This window comes from Coregonus clupeaformis, chromosome 18 (genome assembly GCF_020615455.1).
Source record: "Coregonus clupeaformis isolate EN_2021a chromosome 18, ASM2061545v1, whole genome shotgun sequence".
Taxonomy (NCBI): domain Eukaryota; kingdom Metazoa; phylum Chordata; class Actinopteri; order Salmoniformes; family Salmonidae; genus Coregonus; species Coregonus clupeaformis.
Window position 1 is genome coordinate 41671960 of NC_059209.1, and position 24870 is coordinate 41696829.

The following is a 24870-nucleotide window of genomic DNA, read 5'->3' on the forward strand; positions in this document are numbered from 1 at the left end:
CAATATGATATATTACCATAGAATACTGTTACTTTGTACAAAGGGCGTAGCATGGATTTACGTCTTACGATGGCCACTTTGACGATGATGACATTCCATGACATTCTGTGTCCAGAGACGGTCGCCAAGGTGATGTGAAGTGATGATGAGAACCGTTTCATGACTAGCCAATTATATCCTCCTCTCCCATCTCTGATTGCATTGTCACATTGTTGGGCCCTGAAATAGTCTCACATCCCAAATGGCACCCTATTCCCCATATAGTGCACTACTTTTGACCAGAGTCCTATGGGCCCTGGCCAAAAGTAGTGCACTATATAAGGAATAGGGTGCCATTTGGAACACAACCATTGTCTCACATCCCAGACTAGTCCAGGCGTCAGTTTTAAATGCAAATAAGAAGTAGTTTCACATGAATGGCAGATCGTCTTCCTAAAATGAGGATGGCACGGTTGAACAGAAGGAGAGAAATGAAAGATGAAGAGGAGGAGAGAAGGCCGGGACGTGGAATATAAAGCCTGTCAGGCTTGAAATGATTTAATTTTAAGTGATGAGGCACGGACTTTGATAAGTTTGTATTTTAATAATGGCTCTCAGATCGCTTCGGGGGGTCTATTCGGCAGCCACAAAGAAAATATCATGCGGAGCAAGAAATCTGCAAGGAGGGACCAGGTTTAGTTGGCAAGCTGACAGACAGAGACAATAACCTTGGACAAAACGTATTGATGGAACACAGCCTGTCTGGTTATCTGTCTCTCGTGTGTTAACCTGTTGTAAATACTGCCAGTGTCTCAAATGGCACCCTATTCCCTACATAGCACACAACTTTTGACCTGAGCCCTATGAGCCGTGGTCAAAAGTAGTGCGCTACATAGGAAATAGGGGGCCATTTGAGACACATACACTGTGTTCTATCCTCCTGCTAGTCCTTCAGACCTGAATCTGCCGCTGGGGAGATACAACGTCAAGCTATTATGCATGATTTTCTGATTTTCCAATATGCCGACTCAGTGTGGATGCATTTTTAATGCGGTTTGGGTCTCCGTGCAATCTCTTAGGCTGGACATTATGAGTGATGGTGCTGCTGTACCTGGTGGAATGTTCCAGTTGAAAGTGGCAATTACCATGGCTACGTCCCAAACACCACCCTATTCCCTATGGGCCCTGGTCAAAAGTAGGGGACTATATAGGGAATAGGGGGCCGTTTGGGACGCGCCCCGTCATCTCTCATCGTCAGTCTTTCCCCAAAGCCCTGCTGATCTTATTACCATTATGACTTCCTCAGCTACACGTCCACCAGGCACCTGTCCCTCTGTATCATTTTCATAGTGCCTCATACGACGTGAAAAGCCACGATATCGTTGCCTTACAAATGGAAGACTGATGCAAATGCGTTCCTTAACGATGGGTTGACAACCATTAAAACCTCAGCCTCAGATCTTAATTATGACAAAATATGACGAAGCGCTTGAAAGTGGGTTGGTTTATTGACATGTTCCACCTGTTTAGGGTTTAAGTAGCTTCCCTCATCCCAGCCAATCACCTTCCACCTACATTAGTTACCATACCGTTACCGTGGGAGTGATGCTCTAGAGAATAGTGAGTGGTGTCAACAGACTGGTTTATCACAGAATAGGGAGTAGTGTGCTTTCTCCCAATTGCAAAATGTCCTGACCTATATCCATCCAATTGAGGTTTGAATGTAAGCTTTACCCTGCTAGAGTACCAAATGTTGGTTATTTTACGTGTTTTGTCCTGTCCTCTACACTCCTTTTGTGATTGTTGTGCTGTGCTGGTGTTCTAGCCAATATTTCAGATATTGTCTGGACCGCTAGTTATACCATTTTGACCAAATCATCATGGCAAATTGTCATCAGTGTATAGCAAAGCAATTGGCCGCTAGTTGTATGTTCTACAGTGAATAAGGAAGCATGCATCAAAGATGTTTCAGTGGTTTGTCAAGATCTAATAGGATATGACTAGATATCCCTCTCCCTCCCGAGGAGCACGGCACTATCATAATGAAACAGGTCATATTTTACTGTCTTCAATGAATAATTAACTACCTTCAGTAAACTACCTTCAATTTACTACGTTCAGATTTACTACCTTCAATTAACTACCTTAAATGATCTACCTTCAATAAACTACCGTCAGATTAACTACCTTCAGATTAACTACCTTCAGATTAACTACCTTCAGATTAACTACCTTCAATTGAATCCAATATCATTAAAGGATAAAGGAGTTTATCCCTTCTCTTACCCTCTTCATTATAATTTGTTTTCTCCACCATACACATTTTTCTGTATGAGGTAGATGTGTTATAATGAATTCCCCTATGGAGAAGGTACAGGCTTGGATGTCACGCGTGCTGTAGGTGGGTGTAGTGGTGGAATCAAACGCAGAACACCGAAGGATAGTCCAAACAACTTTAGTAATCTCCAAATAGGAAAAATAACCACACTTGCCCGAAGGCAAAAATACGCACGAAGGCGAAATAGCAAAAAGCGCACTAACAGGTGCATAACGCTCCAACGCAGTGGAGGAAAGCTCAACCGAGCGAAAGGGCGAAAATCAGCCCAACACACGACAGACCAAAATCAATAACACACAACACCTGACAAACACAACGAGAACTAAATAGGACACTAATGACACTAACTGATAACAGGTGTGACAACAATCAGACAAAAGCAAACGAACATGAAACATACAACGGTGGCAGCTAGTATTCCGGAGACAACGAACGCCGAAGCCTGCCCGAACAAGGGAGAGAGGCAGCCTCGGCCGAAACCGTGACAGTACCCCCCCCTTGACGCGCGGCTCCAGACGTGCGCCGACTCCGGCCTCGGGGACGACCCGGGGGACGCGGAGCAGGGTGCGTCGGGTGCCCACGATGAAATTCCGTCAGGAGAGACGGGTCCAAAATGTCTCTCCTCGGCACCCAGCACCGCTCCTCCGGACCGTACCCCTCCCACTCCACTAGATATTGGAGACCCCCATCCGACGTCTCGAATCCAAGATGGACCTCACGGAGTACGCCGGTGCCCCCTCGATGTCCAATGGGGGCGGAGGAGTCTCCCTGATCTCACTTTCTTGGAGTGGGCCAGCTACCACCCGGCCTGAGAAGGGACACATGGAACGAGGGGTTAATACTTTTATATTCAACAGGTAGCTGTAATTTGTAACACACCTCGTTCAACCTTCCCAGGACTTTAAATGGCCCTACAAACCGCCGACCCAGTTTCCGACAGGGCAGGCGGAGGGGCAGGTTTCTGGTAGAGAGCCAGACTCGATCACCAGGTGCGTACACCGGTCCCTCACTGCGGTGGAGATCGGCGCTCGCCTTATGACATCGGAGGGCCCGCTGCAGGTGGACGTGTGCAGCGTTCCATGTCTCTTCCGAGCGCCTCGCCCACTCATCCACCGCAGGAGCCTCGATCTGGCTCTGCTGCCAGGGTGCCAGAACCGGCTGGTAACCTAACACACATTGGAAAGGGGTTAGGTTAGTGGAGGAATGGCGTAGGGAATTCTGGGCCATTTCGGCCCAGGGAACGCATCTTGCCCACTCCTCCGGCCGGTCCTGGCAGTATGTTCTAAGAAACCTACCCACATCCTGGTTCACACGTTCCACCTGCCCATTACTCTCCGGGTGGTAACCCGAGGTGAGGCTCACCAAGACCCCCAACCGCTCCATAAAGGCCCTCCAGACTCTGGAGGTAAATTGGGGACCTCGATCAGACACAATATCCTCGGGTACCCCGTAGTGCCGGAACACATGGGTGAATAGGGCTTCGGCAGTTTGCAGGGCGGTAGGAAGGCCCGGCATGGGGAGCAAACGACAGGCCTTAGAAAACCGGTCCACAACGACCAGTATAGTGGTATTCCCCTGTGAAGGAGGAAGGTCAGTAAGGAAATCCACCGAGAGGTGGGACCATGGTCGTTGTGGAACGGGCAGGGGTAGTAACTTACCCCTAGGCAGATGTCTAGGCGCCTTACACTGGGCGCACACCGAGCAGGAGGAAACATAAACCCTCACATCCCTTGCCAACGTGGGCCACCAGTACTTGGCACTAAGACAGTGCACTGTCCGGCCGATACCTGGGTGTCCAGAGGAGGGTGACGTGTGAGCCCAATAGATCAATCGATCCCGAACCTCGAGCGGAACGTACTTCCGACCCTCCGGGCACTGTGGTGGACTAGGGTCGGTGCGTAACGCCCGCTCGAGCTCAGCATCGACCTCCCACACTACCGGTGCCACCAGACACGACTCCGGCAGTATGGGAGTGGGCTCCACGGACCTCTCCTCCGTGTCATACCGCCGAGACAGCGCATCTGCCTTACCGTTCTGTGACCCAGGGATGTACGTGATCTTAAATGTAAACCGGGTCAAAAACATATTCCATCTAGCCTGCCGAGGGTTTAGCCTCCTCGCTGCCCGGATGTACTCCAGGTTACGGTGGTCCGTCAAAATGAGGAAAGGGTGTTGAGCCCCCTCAAGCCAGTGCCTCCACACCTTTAGGGCCTGTACCACGGCTAACAGCTCCCTGTCCCCTACGTCATAGTTTCGCTCCGCCGGACTGAGCTTCTTGGAATAAAAAGCACAGGGGCGGAGTTTAGGTGGCGCGCCTGACCGTTGTGAAAGCACGGCTCCTATACCGGCCTCAGACGCGTCCACCTCTACCTGAAATGGTAAAGAGGGATCCGGATGTGCCAGCACTGGAGCCGAGGTAAACAGGTCCTTCAGCCTCCCAAACGCCCTGTCCGCCTCGGCAGACCACTGCAGACGCACCGGACCCCCCTTCAAGAGAGACGTGATGGGAGCTGCCACCTGTCCAAAACCCCGGATAAACCTCCGGTAGTAATTCGCAAACCCCAAAAACTGCTGCACCTCCTTCACAGTGGTTGGTGTTTGCCAATTACGCACGGCTGACACCCGGTCTACCTCCATCTTCACCCCGGACGCAGACAACTGATACCCCAAAAAGGAGACCGACTCCTGGAAAAACAGACACTTCTCTGCCTTAACATACAGGTCGTGCTCCACCAGCCTCCGCAACACTCTGCGCACCAGGGCCACATGCTCGACACGGGTAGGCGAGTACACGAGAATGTCATCTATGTACACAACGACCCCCTGCCCCTGCATGTCCCTGAAGATCTCATCCACGAATGATTGGAAAACTGACGGAGCGTTCATCAACCCGTATGGCATGACAAGATACTCGTAATGGCCCGAGGTGGTACTAAAGGCTGTCTTCCATTCATCGCCCTCCCTGATGCGCACCAAGTTGTATGCGCTCCTGAGATCTAATTTAGTGAAGAAACGCGCCCCATGCAAGGACTCAGTCATGGTCGCAATCAGCGGGAGTGGATAACTGTACTTCACCGTGATCTGATTGAGACCACGGTAATCGATGCACGGGCGTAAACCCCCATCCTTCTTCTTCACAAAAAAGAAACTCGAGGACGCAGGGGAAGTGGAAGGCCGTATGTATCCTTGTCTCAGAGATTCGTCTATGTAAGTCTCCATAGCTTTCTTCTCCTCCTGAGACAGAGGATACACATGGCTCCGTGGGAGCGCAGCTCCTGCCTGGAGGTCTATCGCACAATCTCCCTGCCTATGGGGCGGCAACCGCGTCGCCCTCGACTTACTAAACGCGATGGCCAAATCCCCATACTCAGGGGGAACGTGCAATGCGGGCACCTGGTTTGGACTCTCCACCGAGGTAGCCCCTACGGAAACGCCCAAACATCGACCCACACACTGGGCAGACCACTCCATCAGAGCCCTCTCCTGCCACGAAATAAATGGGTTATGGGTACTCAACCAGGGCATGCCCAGCACCACCGGATACGCAGGAGAGTCAATCAGAAATAGCTGAATCATCTCCTGATGACCCCCTGCGCACACATCCTAAGTGGCGCAGTGACCTCCCTGATCAAGCCCGCACCCAACGGACGGCTATCTAGGGCATGAACGGGGAAAGGGACATCAACAGGAAGAAGGGGAATCCCTAAGGCTAAACAAAACTTCTTATCAACAAAATTCCCAGCCGCGCCTGAATCTACCAGCGCCTTATGCTGGGAATGAGGTGCTACCTGTGGAAAACTCACAGGTATACAGAAATGTGCAACAGAGAGCTCTGGGTGAGTGGGGCGCCTACTCACCTGGAAGGAATCCCCAGTGCGGGACCTGTCGTCCTCTCCCCTAGGAGGCCATCCCCAGCACCTAGCCGCGGTGTGTCCTCCCCGACCACAGTTGGTGCAGGGGATGGACCCCCTAGTAAGCCGACCCCTCCTCTCTCTAGCGCCAGCGCCCCCGAGCTCCATGGGACACGGCTCGGAGGCGCTGGAGGGTGAAATGGACGGACCCCCCTCGGGACGTCCGCGGGTAGCTAGTAGGTTATCCAGCCTGATGGACATGTCGACCAACTGGTCGAACGAGAGGCTGGTATCCCTACAAGCCAGCTCCCGACGGACGTCCTCTCGTAGACTACATCTGTAGTGATCGACGAGAGCCCGATCATTCCACCCTGCATCTGCCGCTAGAGTACGGAATTCGAGGGCGAACTCTTGGGCACTCCTCCTCCCCTGCCGGAGGAAGACCAGACGCTCCCCGCTCGCTTTCCCCCCGGGGGATGGTCAAACACCGCCCTGAAGCGGCGGGAGAACTCGTCGTACGTGATGGTGTCCGCGTCGATCCTCCTCCACTCCGCGTTGGCCCATTCCAATGCTTTCCCGGAAAGGCAGGAGATCAGGGCGGACACGCTCTCATGTCCCGAGGGCGCCGGGTGCACGGTGGCCAGGTACAGCTCCACCTGGAGAAGGAATCCCTGACACCCGGCCGCGGTTCCATCGTAGGCCCTCGGGAGCGAGAGTCGGACTCCTCGGGGTTCCGGTGCGGGAATGAGCGGACTGGCCGATGGTGCTGGCAGGGAGGGTGGCGGTGGAGGCGTTCCCCAGCCTCGGATGGTGGTGATCACCTCCTGCAGTGCGGTCCCCATCTGCAGGATCTGGTCCCGTTGTTCCCGGACCTGGTCCTCCAGCGTCGTCTGGGCTGCTGCGGCTCCTGCTGATTCCATTATTGGTGTGTTATTCTGTCACGCGTGCTGTAGGTGGGTGTAGTGGTGGAATCAAACGCAGAACACCGAAGGATAGTCCAAACAACTTTAGTAATCTCCAAATAGGAAAAATAACCACACTTGCCCGAAGGCAAAAATACGCACGAAGGCGAAATAGCAAAAAGCGCACTAACAGGTGCGTAACGCTCCAACGCAGTGGAGGAAAGCTCAACCGAGCGAAAGGGCGAAAATCAGCCCAACACACGACAGACCAAAATCAATAACACACAACACCTGACAAACACAACGAGAACTAAATAGGACACTAATGACACTAACTGATAACAGGTGTGACAACAATCAGACAAAAGCAAACGAACATGAAACATACAACGGTGGCAGCTAGTATTCCGGAGACAACGAACGCCGAAGCCTGCCCGAACAAGGGAGAGAGGCAGCCTCGGCCGAAACCGTGACATTGGATTGATGTGCAGATCGGAAATTTGACATTTTTTACAGTGTAATCACTTTGAGTGGCGATACCTCTCCCCAAATCGACAGCCTCAAAATAGGTTTGACTAGTCACTAAAACACTATAACACTTTCACTCACATCTTGTCTCAATCTACAGTGTTTCTAACTGTAAGGTCTCACTCTGCACCTCTCTCTCCCTTTCTTTCTTTCTTTCTTTCTTTCTTTCTTTCTTTCTTTCTTTCTTTCTTTCTTTCTTTCTTTCTTTCTTTCTTTCTTTCTTTCTTTCTTTCTTTCTTTCTCTCTCTCTCTCTCCCTCCCTCCCTCCCTCCCTCCCTCCCTTTGACCCTCATTACTATTCACCATGTAGCCTACTCCACTCCATAATGTTGACATTAACTGTATTGATCTCCAAACGCCACTTTATTGAAAGTCCAGCTTGATGTCCCTCTCTTTCTCTATCCATCTTTTTCTCCTTTCTTTCTCTTTACCTCTGTCTGACTAGCTGTCCCTTTGCCTCTCTCTCTTTCTCCTCCCTCCCTCCCTCCCTCCCTCCCTCCCTCCCTCCCTCCCTCCCTCTCTCCCTACCTCTCTCCCTCCCTCCCTCCCTACCTCCCTACCTCTCTCCCTACCTCTCTCCCCTGTTCAGCACTGTCTTATTCTGCTTTCATACCGCCTATACTTATATGGCTTTTTAGTCGCATTGTCCCCTACCTGTCTGTCTGTGAAAATGGCCTCACGTCTTCGTGTAAGGCGAACACAAGGCCCACAGTTGATAGCTCTCTTCCATTCACAAAGTTCCACACTATCTCTCTCTCTCTGGAGAAGGGTACCCAGTCAATCCCCTTTGAGAGGTCTGCATCAAATAACATGTCATTGACATCCAGTAGTGGTGTGTGGGTAAAATCACTGGGGAAGCCAAGTCAGAAAAAAAAGCTATATTACAACCGATGTAATTGCGTTGTTTGCTCTATAATCTGTTAGTTCATATGCCTTGACACTGTGATATATAGGCCTAAAGGCCAAGACAATAAGAAGACACAGTGGCAGAATAAATTCAACCACACCTTTGTTTCATCACAAAACCATAGAGCAACATCTATCCGGTGGAGTCCACTAAGCATATTGCAAGTAACAAACAATTACATGACCTACAGCATGGTCAAGCAAATGAGTGTTTTCAACACTGATTTAAAACACTGGAAAGTTACTGCAAGTCACAAAGAAAACAGGAGCTGCCTCCTCTATTCCAGCACCATTTCAACTTCAACATCATCAAATCTCCTATGCTTAGTCTAATACAATGTGTGTGTGTGTGTGTGTGTGTGTGTGTGTGTGTGTGTGTGTGTGTGTGTGTGTGTGTGTGTGTGTGTGAGTGCATGCGTGCATAAGTAGAAAAAACTCACCCAAAATGTTGACTCACCCTACTTGTAGAGAAACGCCAATGCCATCCTCCTCTCTTTCATGTTGATGAAACGGTCTATGACTTGGTCATACGGTAAAAATGTTTGTTGTCCTAGGCTACCTGGCTAAAATGCTTGCTTGCTAGCCTAACTTCCTTCATGGGCAACAATGAGCCAGCTAGTTAACATTAGCCTTCTACATCTAGCTACATATTGAACTTACATCCTCTCAGGCCATTATAATCATTGGCCAAATCCCTATCTCCATCCATGGATTTAGGAAAGGGCCAATTTTAGCTAGCTAGCCACCGGAGGACAACAACACAACGAGATGCAACAATTCAAGTTATTTTATTTTTTTGTCAATGACGGTTGGCTTGATGTGATGTGATTGGTGTGAAGCCAAATCCAAATTGGCTTCCCTTGACACTTTTTTTTGGTGCGCCAGGACCATTCACAGTTGAGCTCACTCAGTTTAGCTCAACGCTGATTGGCTATTATTGTATAATTTTTTTGTCAAGGGAGGCCAAATGCTCGCTGGCTTCCCTTGCATTCAATGCTACGGGCGGCAACGATGTCATACTCTTTTTGACCTGACAGCATCAGATAGATGGGCTACACATACAGAGACAGAGGGGCGCTGTTTCGCTCGCTCAGATGCTTTTGCCGGTGAGATACATTCAGCCTCGAATTGAAGGGAAATTATGAAACACAAAGAGATGAAAGATAAATTATGTAATATATATTTTTTTTTTCTTGGTACATTTTTGGGGGAATGTAGACCCTACTTCCCTGTCCTTACTGGCCTGATATTGGCTACGCTATCTAGCTACTTCCCTGACCTTACTGGCCTGATATTGGCTACGCTATCTAGCTACTTCCCTGTCCTTACTGGCCTGATATTGGCTACACTGCCCGACTTGTCGTTATGTTAGCTAATTGGCATGTCACGGTGACATCCAGATGATGACCAATACTACAAGTTATTTCTCCCGCGCCCATCGAAATAAACATCACTTTCTTTTACAAGTTTTAACTAGCGCTATGCTGCTATTGTTGCCAGCTGGCTCATCAGGACCACTGACTGAACTAACTGAACCCAATCCATTAATCTTCACTCGACTCTCAGCTGCACGACGTACTGTAAGTCGTCAATTTGCGCACCAGGCGTGTCCGTATAGCATCTCCCTGAAATGCTGCTGTTAAGATTATGGAGGAATTACTGCAGAGAAACCCCCTGGGGACAGCGTATCAGCCGCTCTCCAGCTCTGTACCATAGCAGCTCAACCTGAGCGTGGCAGTACCGTGAGAGAGTGGACAGAACCCCAACTAGGTTTGAAGGAGGGAAAACAGGCCTGGGTATCAGTTGCTCTCTAGCTCTCTACTGTACCATGGCAGCACAGCCAGGAGTATCCCAGCCCAACACCATGGAAACCCAACCCAGACCAGCAATACTGCACAGAGGGGCTTAGTTAGAACCACAGTGGCCTCAGAGTCATAACCTAAGGAAACATGAATGACTCGATGTACAGCTAGAGGTTAAGCAGCATCTACACATACAGACACCAGGAAGCTATAGTGCATATACAAGACGTCCCGCAGTTACAAACTAAATACTTCATTGTGGCGTGATGTTCAATGATATTCTGAACAACCTCCAAATACACAGCCATGAATAATCCTGTGTCAGGGAAGAGACAGTAGCCTGACTTGATTCATCGTTATTCGGCCGTTTGAAAATCAATAATGGAAAAAAATCCAGTCTGCTAATAAAAGTGTACGTGATACAGACTTTGTCCCCACAGGTCTCTGGTCAAAAGTAATGTGCTATATAGGGAAAAGGGTGCCATCAGGGACACGTCTAGAGTCCTGCTAGTCCTGCATGCCTGAACAGTCTGGCCCAATGAGAAGACAGTAATGAACATGCCTGAACAGTATGGCCCAATGAGAAGACAGTAATGAACATGCCTGAACAGTCTGGCCCAATGAGAAGACAGTAATGAACATGCCTGAACAGTATGGCCCAATGAGAAGACAGTAATGAACATGCCTGAACAGTCTGGTCCAATGAGAAGACAGTAATGAACATGCCTGAACAGTCTGGCCCAATGAGAAGACAGTAATGAACATGCCTGAGCAGTCTGGCCAATTAGAAGACAGTAATGAACATGCCTGAACAGTCTGGCCCAATTAGAAGACAGTAATGAACATGCCTGAACAGTCTGGTCCAATGAGAAGACAGTAATGAACATGCCTGAACAGTCTGGTCCAATGAGAAGATAGTAATGAACATGCGTGAACAGTCTGGTCCAATGAGAAGATAGTAATGAACATGCCTGAGCAGTCTGGTCCAATGAGAAGATAGTAATGAACATGCCTGAACAGTCTGGTCCAATGAGAAGACAGTAATGAACATGCCTGAACAGTCTGGTCCAATGAGCAGACAGTAATGAACATGCCTGAACAGTCTGGTCCAATGAGAAGATAGTAATGAACATGCGTGAACAGTCTGGTCCAATGAGAAGATAGTAATGAACATGCCTGAACAGTATGGTCCAATGAGCAGACAGTAGGAACATTCCTGAGCAGTCTGTTCCAATGAGAAGACAGTATGAACATGCCTGAGCAGTCTGGTCCAATGAGCAGACAGTAATGAACATGCCTGAGCAGTCTGGTCCAATGAGCAGACAGTAATGAACATGTCTGAGCAGCCTGGTCCAATGAGCAGACAGTAATGAACATGTCTGAGCAGCCTGGTCCAATGAGCAGACAGTAATGAACATGTCTGAGCAGCCTGGTCCAATGAGCAGACAGTAATGAACATGTCTGAGCAGCCTGGTCCAATGAGCAGACAGTAATGAACATGTCTGAGCAGCCTGATCCAATGAGCAGACAGTAATGAACATGTCTGAGCAGCCTGGTCCAATGAGCAGACAGTAATGTAATGACTGGGAACACTAAGAGGGAGTGAAATAGACTACACTGTCTCTAACCGACACTGAGGTGGGAAGGGAAGAGAGATGGAGGGAGGGAGACAGAGATGAGAGAGAGAGAAAGAAAGACAGAGGTAGAGACAGATATAGAGAAAGATAGAGAGGAAGGAAAAAGGGAGAGCGAGAGAGAGAGAGAGGAGAGAGAGAATAGGAGGGGAGAGAGGGATGAAGGAGAGAATGAGAAAAAGAGAGTGGCAGGACTGTACTCCTGTATTATCCCCTCATCCATCATGTTCGGAGGAGAGGAGGAGAGCGGCTACTCCCCAGGGAGTACTTCTGCCTCTGGTCTATATCTGAGAGAGAGTATATTGTTCATTTACAGCTACACTGAGTCTGTATCCGTGTGTTAGAAAGTGTATCCCATCTCTATGCCTTTCGACGCAAGAGGGACTTGTGCCACTGGTCTAGATTAGAGAGAAGGAGACTTTATTCCCTATTCATTCACAGACTACTATGCCTCTATGCCAATGTGTGTTGTTATAAAATCTATCCTCAATGCCTTTGGATGCAACAGCAGTTCATTCCTTGTTCATTTACTGACTACTCAGTAGCTGTTTTCATGTGTTAGAAAGTGTATCCCCAAAGCCTTTGGATGGATGGAATAGCTTCCAATCCCTTAGCTCTCATTTATTTTCCTGGTTAGAGCAGCATTTGCTGAGGGCTGAGGTAAGAGGCTCCCCCCAACCCCCCTCCCCGCTACACTCCCACAGGCTACCATCTGCCTCAGTGTTGGACAAGTCGCTGTTAACCCCTGCAAGCACACACAAACAAGCAGGGCGTGCACACACACACACACAGGCATGCATGCGCATACACACGCAGGGGAGAACACACACACAAACACCATGATAGCCCCCGACTCTGTGCCCCAGCGGGCTGCATTTTTAATGAAGAGCGCCCCTGAACAAAACAGCTTGCAGGGCTATTATAGCTGAGGGCTGGAACCTCCAGCTGTAGAGTTAGTCAACTCATTCCTCCCTCCCTCCATTCCTCCCTCCATCCCTCAGCTAAGGAGAGAGGGGAGGGGAGGGGAGGGGAAGGGAAGGAGAGAGGGGAGGGGAGGGGAGGGAGGGGAGAGAGAGAGGGAGGGGAGTGAGGGGAGGGGGGAAGGAGAGAGGGGAGGGAAGGGGGGAGAGAGGGGATGGGAGGGGGAGGGGAAGGAGAGAGGGGAGAGAGTAGAGGGGAGGGGGAATGACCAGCCCTAATTACTGGTCTAGATTCTCAAGCTCCAGTAACGATGGAAGAATGAAAAGACAGAGAGGGGAATGGAAAGACAGAGGGAGGAATGGAAAGACAGAGAGAGGAATGGAAAGACAGAGGGAGGAATGGAAAGACAGAGAGAGGAATGGAAAGACAGAGGGAGGAATGGAAAGACAGAGGGAGGAATGGAAAGACAGAGAGGGGAATGGAAAGACAGAGAGGGGAATGGAAAGACAGAGAGGAATGGAAAGACAGAGAGGAATGGAAAGACAGAGAGAGGAATGGAAAGACAGAGAGGAATGGAAAGACAGAGAGAGGAATGAAAAGACAGAGAGAGGAATGGAAAGACAGAGGGAGGAATGGAAAGACAGAGAGGGGAATGGAAAGACAGAGAGAGGAATGAAAAGACAGAGGACAGTAAAAGTGGAAGGAGGAGGGAAGACTGATTAAACATGAAACATCTCTCTCTCTGTCTCCCCCTCGTCCCCTCTTCTCCTCTCTCAGTCTCTGTCTGTTCTACTCTAACTGTCACTGCCCAGGTGTTCACTAGTTTCACCAGTTGTTCATCACCCCTCGGTTATACACAGTAAATAATGTGATTCTCTGAGAGAGAGCAGAGAGAGAGAGATAGAGAGAGAGGGAAAGAGAGAGAGATCCTCAGTGTACAACGAAAAACACCAAATAATGCATGCAGAGCAGAATTAGGCCGATACCCGCTAATGATCAAAATCCAGAAAAGAGCCGTTAAATTCTATAACCACTTAAAAGGAAGCGATTCCCAAACCTTCCATAACAAAGCCATCACCTACAGAGAAATGAACTTAGAGAAGAGTCGCCTAAGCAAGCTGGTCCTGGGGCTCTGTTCACAAACACAAACAGACCCCACAGAGCCCCAGGGCAACAACACAATTAGACCCAACCAAATCATGAGAAAACTAAAAGATAATTACTTGACACATTGGAAAGAATTAACAAAAAAACAGAGCAAACTAGAATGCTATTTGGCCCTAAACAGAGAGTACACAGTGGCAGAATACCTGAACACTGTGACAGACCCAAACTTAAGGAAAGCTTTGACTATGGACTCAGTGAGCATAGCCTTGCTATTGAGGAAGGCCGCCGTAGGCAGACCTGGCTCTCAAGAGAAGACAGGCTATGTGCACACTGCCCACAAAATGAGGTGGAAACTGAGCTGCACTTCCTAACCTCCTGCCAAATGTATGACCATATTAGAGACACATATTTCTCTCAGATTACACAGATCCACAAAGAATTTGAAAACAAATCCAATTTTGATAAACTCCCATATGTATTGGGTGAAATACCACAGTGTGCCATCACAGCAGCAAGATTTGTGACCTGTTGCCACAAGAAAAGGGCAACTAGTGAAGAACAAACACCATTGTAAATACAACCTATATTTATGTTTATTTATTTTCCCATCTGTACTCTGCTCTGCCAGTGACTGCTAGAGACCACCATTTCACTCTGCTCTGCCAGTGACAGCTAGAGACCACCATTTCACTCTGCTCTGACAGTGACTGCTAGAGACCACAATTTCACTCTGCTCTGACAGTGACTACTATAGTAAGGAGAAACGGGGAGGACGATGGAGAATGGATGGAGAGTGAGAGAGAGAGAGAGAGAGAGAGAGAGAGAGAGAGAGAGAGAGAGAGAGAGAGAGAGAGAGAGAGAGAGAGAGAGAGAGAGAGAGAGAGAGAGAGAGAGAGAGAGAGAGAGAGAGAGAGAGAGAGAGAGAGAGAGAGAGAGAGAGAGAGGGAGAGTGAGAGTGAGAGCGAGAGCGAGATAAAGAGTGAGAGCGAGAGAGAGATAAAGAGAGAGAGATTGAGAGAGATTGAGAGAGATAGAGAGAGAGAGAGAGAGAGAGAGAGAGAGAGAGAGAGAGAGAGAGAGAGAGAGAGAGAGAGAGAGAGAGAGAACAAAAGAGAAAGGTTGATGTAAATGGAGTGTTAGCTGTCTGATTGACAGCCTGGGCTCTGGCTGGGGAATAAATTAGGAACATTTGTTCGGTTGATTGTAAATGTTTGCCTGGCTACCCAGACTCCTTGCTCCGGCCGATCACTACGCCACTCCCATGGGCCTTAGTTTCTTCTCCACAATGAGTCTGGATCTGAGTACCTCCCCCACCAATCACCGTATGTGAACACTTTCGCGGCCTTCTGATTGATCCAGGGCCAGAGCCAGAACACACGTGGGTAAAGTGGAGGTTTGAAAATAAGTCATTGGCTTTGATACTCTGATTGGTTAGAGACTATCCAATCGCTGATGACTTTGTTTTGTACAATGCCCCTCATGCCCCTTCAATGATAGCAGTCTCAGACTAAAGTATGTAGCGAATGTCAAAGCAGTGGAAAAATTTGTCAGGCTATGTAAATGTCTGTCATCTCCCCTCTCCCCGTCTGTGATGCTTGCATCAATGTCAATGTTAGCCACAGTTAGCCTCTCCAGAGCAGAGGAGAGGAGAGGAGACACTGGAGCTGGAGGACGGGCTAAAACTGAACAGACAGGCAGAGAGAGCCAGCTTCCACTAATGCAGCGTCCTCTGGTGCTATCCCAGACACTATAAGGACACTGTTACACTGCACACAAAAAAATGAGGGTTCCTCAAGGGTGATGGTTCTATGTGGAACCATAATGACTCAAAGAACCCTTTGAGCTCTTCAATGGTTCTTTACAGTTCACAAAAGTGTTCTTTGCTCTTTTAGTGATAATTAAAATGTAGGGGAGTTGGCTCATTCAAATATTTTGGGGCGTGGTTTGCTCACAGTTTTTTTTGGGTGCAACCGAGATTGAGAGTGTCATTCCAGTTGATCTAATCTGTTGTGTTATGCCATTACATACTATTGATGACTATGGCTAGTGATGATAGTGTCTTGTAAAAAACTCACGTATGGCCTTGTGACAATTGAGAACAATTGACTAAATCAGTCAGTTGTTCTGAATTCTCACCTAGGGGACCCCTAGCTGTTCCAGAGGTAGCTCAGCTGATTCAACCTGTCAATTAACACAATGATAACACCTTATGGAATTTTAACAATATGGCTGACCAGAATAAAAAACCTGTACGGTTCTTCAAAATGATCTACCAAGAACCTTTCAGATTGAGAACGTTTATTTATAGAACCATTATCCATAAAGGTTCTATAAATAACCATAACAAAGGGTTCTATAAGCCCCCAAAAGGGTTGTAACCAATGTCCCCCCAGGACACAGAAGCACGAGACTGAACTTCACTCAACTTTCTAGTTCTCCCCTTTAGTTAACACTATCAACGTTTCCCTCTACTGTGGGAATTGCCAATATTAGCCAATTTCAATGCAACGTACCAAAACAAAACGAACTGTGCAGGAGATTTGTAGGATTGTATTGCATTGACAGTCACTACACAGCCAATACTCTACAGACTGGTGCAGCATAACTAATTAGAGCTGCAGTATCCCTATATGCAAATAGACCATTGCCATATACAGTGAGGGAAAAAAAGTATTTGATCCCCTGCTGATTTTGTACGTTTGCCCACTGACAAAGAAATTATCAGTCTATAATTTTAATGGTAGGTTTATTTGAACAGTGAGAGACAGAATAACAACAACAAAATCCAGAAAAACGCATGTCAAAAATGTTATAAATTGATTTGCATTTTAATGAGGGAAATAAGTATTTGACCCCCTCTCAATCAGAAAGATTTCTGGCTCCCAGGTGTCTTTTATACAGGTAACGAGCTGAGATTAGGAGAACACTCTTAAAGGGAGTGCTCCTAATCTCAGTTTGTTACCTGTATAAAAAACACCTGTCCATAGAAGCAATCAATCAATCAGATTCCAAACTCTCCACCATGGCCAAGACCAAAGAGCTCTCCAAGGATGTCAGGGACAAGATTGTAGACCTACACAAGGCTGGAATGGGCTACAAGACCATCGCCAAGCAGCTTGGTGAGAAGGTGACAACAGTTGGTGCGATTATTCGCAAATGGAAGAAACACAAAATAACTGTCAATCTCCCTCGGCCTGGGGCTCCATGCAAGATCTCACCTCGTGGAGTTGCAATGATCATGAGAACAGTGAGGAATCAGCCCAGAACTACACGGGAGGATCTTGTCAATGATCTCAAGGCAGCTAGGACCATAGTCACCAAGAAAACAATTGGTAACACACTACGCCGTGAAGGACTGAAATCCTGCAGCGCCTGCAAGGTCACCCTGCTCAAGAAAGCACATATACATGCCCGTCTGAAGTTTGCCAATGAACATCTGAATGATTCAGAGGAGAACTGGGTGAAGGTGTTGTGGTCAGATGAGACCAAAATGGAGTTCTTTGGCATCAACTCAACTCGCCGTGTTTGGAGGAGGAGGAATGCTGCCTATGACCCCAAGAACACCATCCCCACCATCAAACATGGAGGTGGAAACATTATGTTTTGGGGGTGTTTTTCTGCTAAGGGGACAGGACAACTTCACCACATCAAAGGGACGATGGACGGGCCATGTACCGTCAAATCTTGGGTGAGAACCTCCTTCCCTCAACCAGGGCATTGAAAATGGGTCGTGGATGAGTATTCCAGCATGACAATGACCCAAAACACACGGCCAAGGCAACAAAGGAGTGGCTCAAGAAGAAGCACATTAAGATCCTGGAGTGGCCTAGCCAGTCTCCAGACCTTAATCCCATAGAAAATCTGTGGAGGGAGCTGAAGGTTCGAGTTACCAAACGTCAGCCTCGAAACCTTAATGACTTGGAGAAGATTTGCAAAGAGGAGTGGGACAAAATCCCTCCTGAGATGTGTGCAAACCTGGTGGCCATCTACAAGAAACGTCTGACCTTTGTGATTGCCAACAAGGGTTTTGCCACCAAGTACTAAGTCATGTTTTGCAGAGGGGTCAAATACTTATTTCCCTCATTAAAATGCAAATCAATTTATAACATTTTTGACATGCGTTTTTCTGGATTTTTTTGTTGTTATTCTGTCTCTCACTGTTCAAATAAACCTACCATTAAAATTATAGACTGATCATGTCTTTGTCAGTGGGCAAACTTACAAAATCAGCAGGGGATCAAATACTTTTTTTCCTCACTGTATGGATCTCTGCATTTCACTTTGAACTGGACTGTGTTTACAGCATGAGTGGTCACGAGTAGATGCGCTTGTTTTGAGATCAAAGTGAGAGCTGCATGTAGCCACGTGTGCAGATTTGTTCATACTCTTTGCTAGTAAGTGAGTTATTAGCCCATTCTAGTCAGCAATGGGGCAGTGGTTGCTTCCTACAAGAGCACAAAACGTGTGCATTTCTAGACGTCCTTGAAAAGCAATTCAGGTAAAGAGCATTTTTTCTGTCTTAAAGGGGCAGTGTTGTATTTTGAGACAGGCTTGAATAAGCTAAGTAGCCAATAGGCAGAGGGTAGCATAATTTGTCTGATTCTCTGTAATAATGGTATGGGAATAATAATTAACTTTATATTGTAAAGTAGTTTCTTGCATCAAACAACACATTTTCTGAAGGACAAGTGTTTAAACAGGTTAATGTCAAGCCCTGCATATTTCTTCCAAAAGTCTCATGGAATGTAGGCCTACATTGAACACCACACATTGGCTGCTACTGTAGGCTGAATGATAGAACAGCTATTTCCATGTTAAAATGTTATAGGATGCATTTTCTCCATTGTTTTTATGGTAGGCCACTCTGATAGGCTTACATTATGATCAAATAGCCACAGCAGCCTACTTGGCCGCTGTTATAACTGTAACTTAAAGCGGGAACAGCCTCAGTGTTCACAGTAAACGCGCGCCAGAAGATGCACAGAATTTTCACAATGGTCAAGTTTGCGCTCAGCAGACGAAATAACAACAAAAAAATCCAGAAAAACGCATGTCAAAAATGTTATAAATTGATTTGCATTTTAATGAGGGAAATAAGTATTTGACCCCTCTGCAAAACATGACTTAGTACTTGGTGGCAAAACCCTTGTTGGCAATCACAGATGTCAGACGTTTCTTGTAGTTGGCCGCCAGGTTTGCACACATCTCAGGAGGGATTTTGTCCCACTCCTCTTTGCAGATCTTCTCCAAGTCATTAAGGTTTCAAGGCTGACGTTTGGCAACTCGAACCTTCAGCCCCCTCACTGTTCAAATAAACCTACCATTAAAATTATAGACTGTTCATTTCTTTGTCACTGGGCAAACGTACAAAATCAGCAGGGGATCAAATACTTTTTTCCCTCACTGTACATTTTCTTACAGGTAGCCCCAGCGGGAATTGAACCCACCATCCTGACATTGCAAGTGCCATGCTCTACCAACTGAGCCACACATAACCATCAATGAAGGTTATTAGAGAAATTGCTATCTTACGTGATCTGGGCTTCAGAACTGTTGCACTGTTGATCGTGACATAATGTTCGTTATTTTGTGTGTTAGCGCCATATCTAAAAGTCATTGCTATTTAAGCAATAAGGCATCTCCAGTGTTTGTGGTATATGGCCAATATACCACGGCTAAGGGATGTTCTTAGCACTACGCAATGCGGAGTGCCTGGAAACAGCCCTTAGCTGTGGTATATTGGCCATATACCTCAAACCCCCAAGGTGCCTTATTGCTATTATAAACTGGTTACCAACGTCATTAGAGCAGTAAAAATAAGTGTTTTGTTATACCCATGGTATACGGTCTGATATACCACGGCTTTCACCCAATCAGCATTCAGGGCTCAAACCACCCGGTTTATAATGATATTTATACTAATTTCTCACTATATTCTGCCATTTCCTTTTCAGCATGGGTCCAGAAACTATAGTGGATGTATAACCAGGCCAGCTCATTACAGCTTGGTTTGGCTCGACTCGGTTCGGTTTGCTCAATAGTGTGAAAAGGAATAGGGTGTAATTTGAGACAGAGACAGTCTGCTGTTGATAAATGTTGCACTTACTTCCCTGCCCCACCCTGATGGCAGCGCATCGCTGTGTGAATCCCCAGACTGTATTTTTGTGTATAATGTACATTCACTTTTTTTGGTCAGGATGGGGCTATAGGATAAGGGATAAAGTTGTCAGTGCTAGGGGATCGTGTCTGATTGTGAGGATGGGATCAGGATAAGAGGATGAGAGAGAGAGAGAGGATAGATAAACACTGATACAATGATGTCACACATCTCACCCTGTCTGTTTTTCTCCTGTCTGCCTGCCTGTCTGTCTGCCTGTCTGCCTGTCTGTCTGCCTGTCTGTCTGCCTGTCTGTCTGCTTGTCGGTCTGTTTTTCTCATGCCTGCCTTTCTGTCTGCTTGTCTGTCTGTCTTTCTGTCTGTTTTTTTCCTTCCTGCCTGTCTGCCTGTCTGTTTTTCTCCTGCCTGCCTGCCTGTCTGCCTGCCTGCCTGTCCGTCTGCTCTGAGGGCTGATAGTACAGAGTATAATCTTTGCAATGTTGAAAGCGGGCATGTTTGTTTTACTCTCATTGTGGGGACCAAACGATTGATTCCCATTCAGATTCATATTTTCCCTAACCCTAACCCTTAACCTAACCTTAACCCCAAACCCCTAACCCTAACTCCTAACCCCTAACCCTAATTCTAACCCTAACCCTAATTCTAACCCTAATTAAACCTAACCGCTAAGCCTAAAATAGCTTTTCCTTGTGTGGACCTGACGAAATGTCCCCACTTCTGGTCCCCACACGGATAGTAAAACCAACCACACACACACTGAGAAGGGGCATGAATACACAACACACACGGTGGCACTTCACAGAGAGACAAAGGCATATGGCCAACATATCACTGGAGGGGATGTGGCTGACTTTAAAGCCTCAGACAGAGAAGAGAATACAAGCATGTAACCTTTAACCTGTCTGGGAAAATTCTACTGAAGCCTCTGTCATGTTTACTTGATATGCCTGCCTGTCATGTGTGTTTTTCTCCGTTATCTAATCCTGTTCTACATATAAAACGTGGACATGTTGAAATGCATTCAATGAAAATGCATTTGAAATGCAAAGAAACCTTAACTCAGGGGTGTCAAACTAATTTTGTCCCTGGGGCCGCATTCGGTCTTTAACGAGTTCCGCACTGAAAATGTGTTATATTTGCTCACGCCAAAATGTGGAAAAAAATAGTCCTGTATCCATCGTTTTTGGAATTGTCTATGCTCCTTGACTGTCTAGCATTTCGGTGATTATTAGCGAGCTGGACACAGTCAAGAAACTGTATGAATGTAGGTCCATTATCATTTATACACAGCTTCAATTTGGTTTTAGTCATTTTAAAGCAGGGGTGAAAGTAAGGCGGGACGGTCGGACCCCGGAAAAATAAATAGTGAGAATTTCACGTGAGCCTATCACATTAGCCTATCACGTGAGCCTATCACGTGAGCCTATCACGTGAGCCTATCACGTGAGCCTATCACGTGAGCCTATCACATGAGCCTATCACATAAGCCTATCACATGAACCTATCACATGAGTCTATCACGTGAGCCTATCACGTGAGTCTATCACGTGAGTCTATCACATGAGTCTATCACATGAGTCTATCACGTGAACCTATCACGTGAACCTATCACGTGAGCCTATCACGTGAGCCTATCACGTGAGTCTATCACATGAGCCTATCACATGAGCCTATCACATGAGTCTATCACATGAGTCTATCACATGAGTCTATCACATTAGCCTATCACGTGAGCCTATCACATGAGCCTATCACAATAAATGAAAACAAAATGTTATCAGAGACATGAAAAATGAGCGAATGGACTTGAAAACAGGTGGTCTAGCCTACGCTCCAAAATGCGATGTGGTTCGATGAGAACCCTCGACACCGAGACGTGCGCAGACAGAAGTGGACTCATAAATTCACATGAGCCTATCACATGAGTCTATCACATGAGCCTATCACATGAGCCTATCACGTGAGCCTATCACATTAGCCTATCATATGAACCTATCACATGAACCTATCACATGAGTCTATCACATGAGCCTATCACGTGAACCTATCACGTGAGCCTATCATGTGAGTCTATCACATGAGCCTATCACGTGAGCCTATCACATGAGCCTATCACATGAACCTATCACATGAGCCTATCACATGAGCCTATCACATGAGTCTATCATGTGAACCTATCACGTGAACCTATCACATGAGCCTATCATGTGAGTCTATCACATGAGCCTATCACGTGAACCTATCACTTGAGCCTATCACATGAACCTATCACATGAGCCTATCACATGAGCCTATCACATGAGCCTATCACATGAGTCTATCATGTGAACCTATCACGTGAACCTATCACATGAGCCTATCATGTGAGTCTGTCACATGAGCCTATCACATGAACCTATCACATGAGCCTATCACATGAGCCTATCACATGAGCCTATCACAATAAATGAAAACAAAATGTTATCAGAGACATGAAAAATGAGCGAATGGACTTGAAAACAGGTGGTCTAGCCTACGCTCCAAAATGCGATGTGGTTCGATGAGAACCCTCGACACCGAGACGTGCGCAGACAGAAGTGGACTCATAAATTCTGACCTAATGACAATCGCTAAATGTCATTACACTTTAAAGTGTTTTGTGTAACAGATGTAAAAAATGCCATTTAGCAGACGCTTTTATCCAAAGCGACTTACAGTCATGCGTGCATACATTTTTGTGTATGGGTGGTCCCGGGGATCAAACCCACTACCTTGGCGTTACAAGCGCCGTGCTCTACCAGTTGAGCTACATTCACCACTGTTTGGAGGCTGGAAATATGTTGCGACTAGATGAACATGCTTAGTAAAGGATCCCTTTAAAGGGATTGTTTGACAGTCAGATGAAAACATCATGACTGGTTGTGTTCATGCCACAATAAAAGGTAATACATTTTAAATGTTAAATGACAAATCTTTACGACTCACAGAGAACCTATTGAATTAATAGGAATACTATGTGTAATTCTATGATTAGGACCATAAAACATGTTGGTGCACGTGCAGCATATAGGAGGTCCCATACCGGGAAGAAATGAATTCTACTTGCACCCCTGTTTTAAAGTATATTGAGTTCGTACCCCTACCCCCAAAAAAAAAGTATAAATAAAAGCAATATTTACTGTATTTATACATTTTTAATAAAAAGCACCTGCGGGCCGGATTGGACCCCCACGTGGGCCGTATGTTTGACACACCTGCTTTAACTCACTATTAGGTCACTTGGTGTTGGACTGTCTCCTGAGTGCTCATAGTGACTTGGTGTTGGACTGTCTACTGAGTGCTCATAGTGACTTGGTGTTGGACTGTCTACTGAGTGCTCATAGTGACTTGGTGTTGGACTGTCTACTGAGTGCTCATAGTGACTTGGTGTTGGACTGTCTACTGAGTGCTCATAGTGACTTGGTGTTGGACTGTCTACTTAGTGCTCATAGTTACAAGAGGTTTGACCACCTGCTTGTTTGCTTGATTCAGCAACAGCCCAAAACATGACATACTTGTCTTTCATATCTATCAGCATGTCTACAGGTGGGCAATTCTATCATACGCATAGGTACAACAACAAAAAACTATTTTAGAAAACTATAGTTGCAGTATTGACATGGAGAGAGATAAAGATAATTAAGAAATAGAGCCTATTGTATGGTTGAACTGTTCAACGATGTTGTTTGGCAATACAAATGTTCAATTTTGTCATGTCAATAAAGCGTTTTGACATTTGAATTATAGAGATAACTGACCTGATTACCCTCCTCCGTGCGGTGATGCTGGCCACGATGATGCTCCCTGGTCTCGGTGTGGCCACAGCCTTAAACGTCCCCTTCCAGAACTTCTCAAAGAGCTGCTTCTCCCACTGGTGCTCCAGGCTGGCCATGCTGTCTGCTGTACCCAGGGGGAGAGGTGCGCAGGGAGCCAGGGAGAGAGCCAAGGGGGGATGGGGCTGGAGGTCCAGGGCTGCCGCTGGGGCTGGGGTCTCGACGAGGGAGACTTCACATATACTATGCTCTACTACAGGAATGTGTTGGAGAGTGGAGCACTCTGGAGCTGTCCAAGTACTGAATCTGAATCCACACAGGGAAACACAGCAAACAGCAAACGTTGTTCTCACCCTGGTAGAGTAGGTCAATGTGTCAGTGCTCAGCGCTGCTCCTCCCCTCTCTTCTGTTCTCTTCTATCTACGGGGGGAGCATGTGGACCAAGCTGGACAAGACAAAGGCTGCTGCTGCTGCCACAACGTCAGACTGCTGCTGCTGCCACAACGTCAGACTTCTGCTGCTGCCACACCGTCAGACTGCTGCTTCTGCCACACCGTCAGACTGCTTCTGCTGCTGCCACACCGTCAGACTGCTGCTGCTGCCACACCGTCAGGCTTCTGCTGCTGCCACACCGTCAGACTGCTGCTGCTGCCACACCGTCAGGCTTCTGCTGCTGCCACACCGTCAGGCTTCTGCTGCTGCCACACCGTCAGACTGCTGCTGCTGCCACACCGTCAGACTGCTGCTGCTGCCACACCGTCAGGCTGCTGCTGCTGCTGCTGCCACACCGTCAGACTGCTGCTGCTGCCACACCGTCAGGCTGCTGATGCTGCCACACCGTCAGGCTTCTGCTGCTGCCACACCGTCAGGCTGCTGCTGCTGCCACACCGTCAGACTGCTGCTGCTGCCACACCGTCAGGCTGCTTTTTGTTATTTTCGAGGGGGGTTAGGGATAGCGTTTCTCTCCTTCACCTCCTGCTGCTGTAGCCTTTCC

General features: G+C 47.3%; 1 protein-coding gene across 1 annotated transcript in view; it reads right to left on the reverse strand.

Annotated features, from left to right (window-relative positions):
• The window catches only part of LOC121530788 (serine/arginine repetitive matrix protein 4), a 100067-nt gene extending 75647 nt beyond the window's left edge, over nt 1-24420 (reverse strand). The window contains exon 1 of the mRNA XM_041836024.2: nt 23862-24420. Coding sequence (XP_041691958.1) covers nt 23862-23995 — 134 coding nt within the window. The 5' untranslated portion in view covers nt 23996-24420. The remainder of the gene's footprint in view (nt 1-23861) is intronic.
• Nucleotides 24421-24870: the final 450 nt, after the last annotated feature.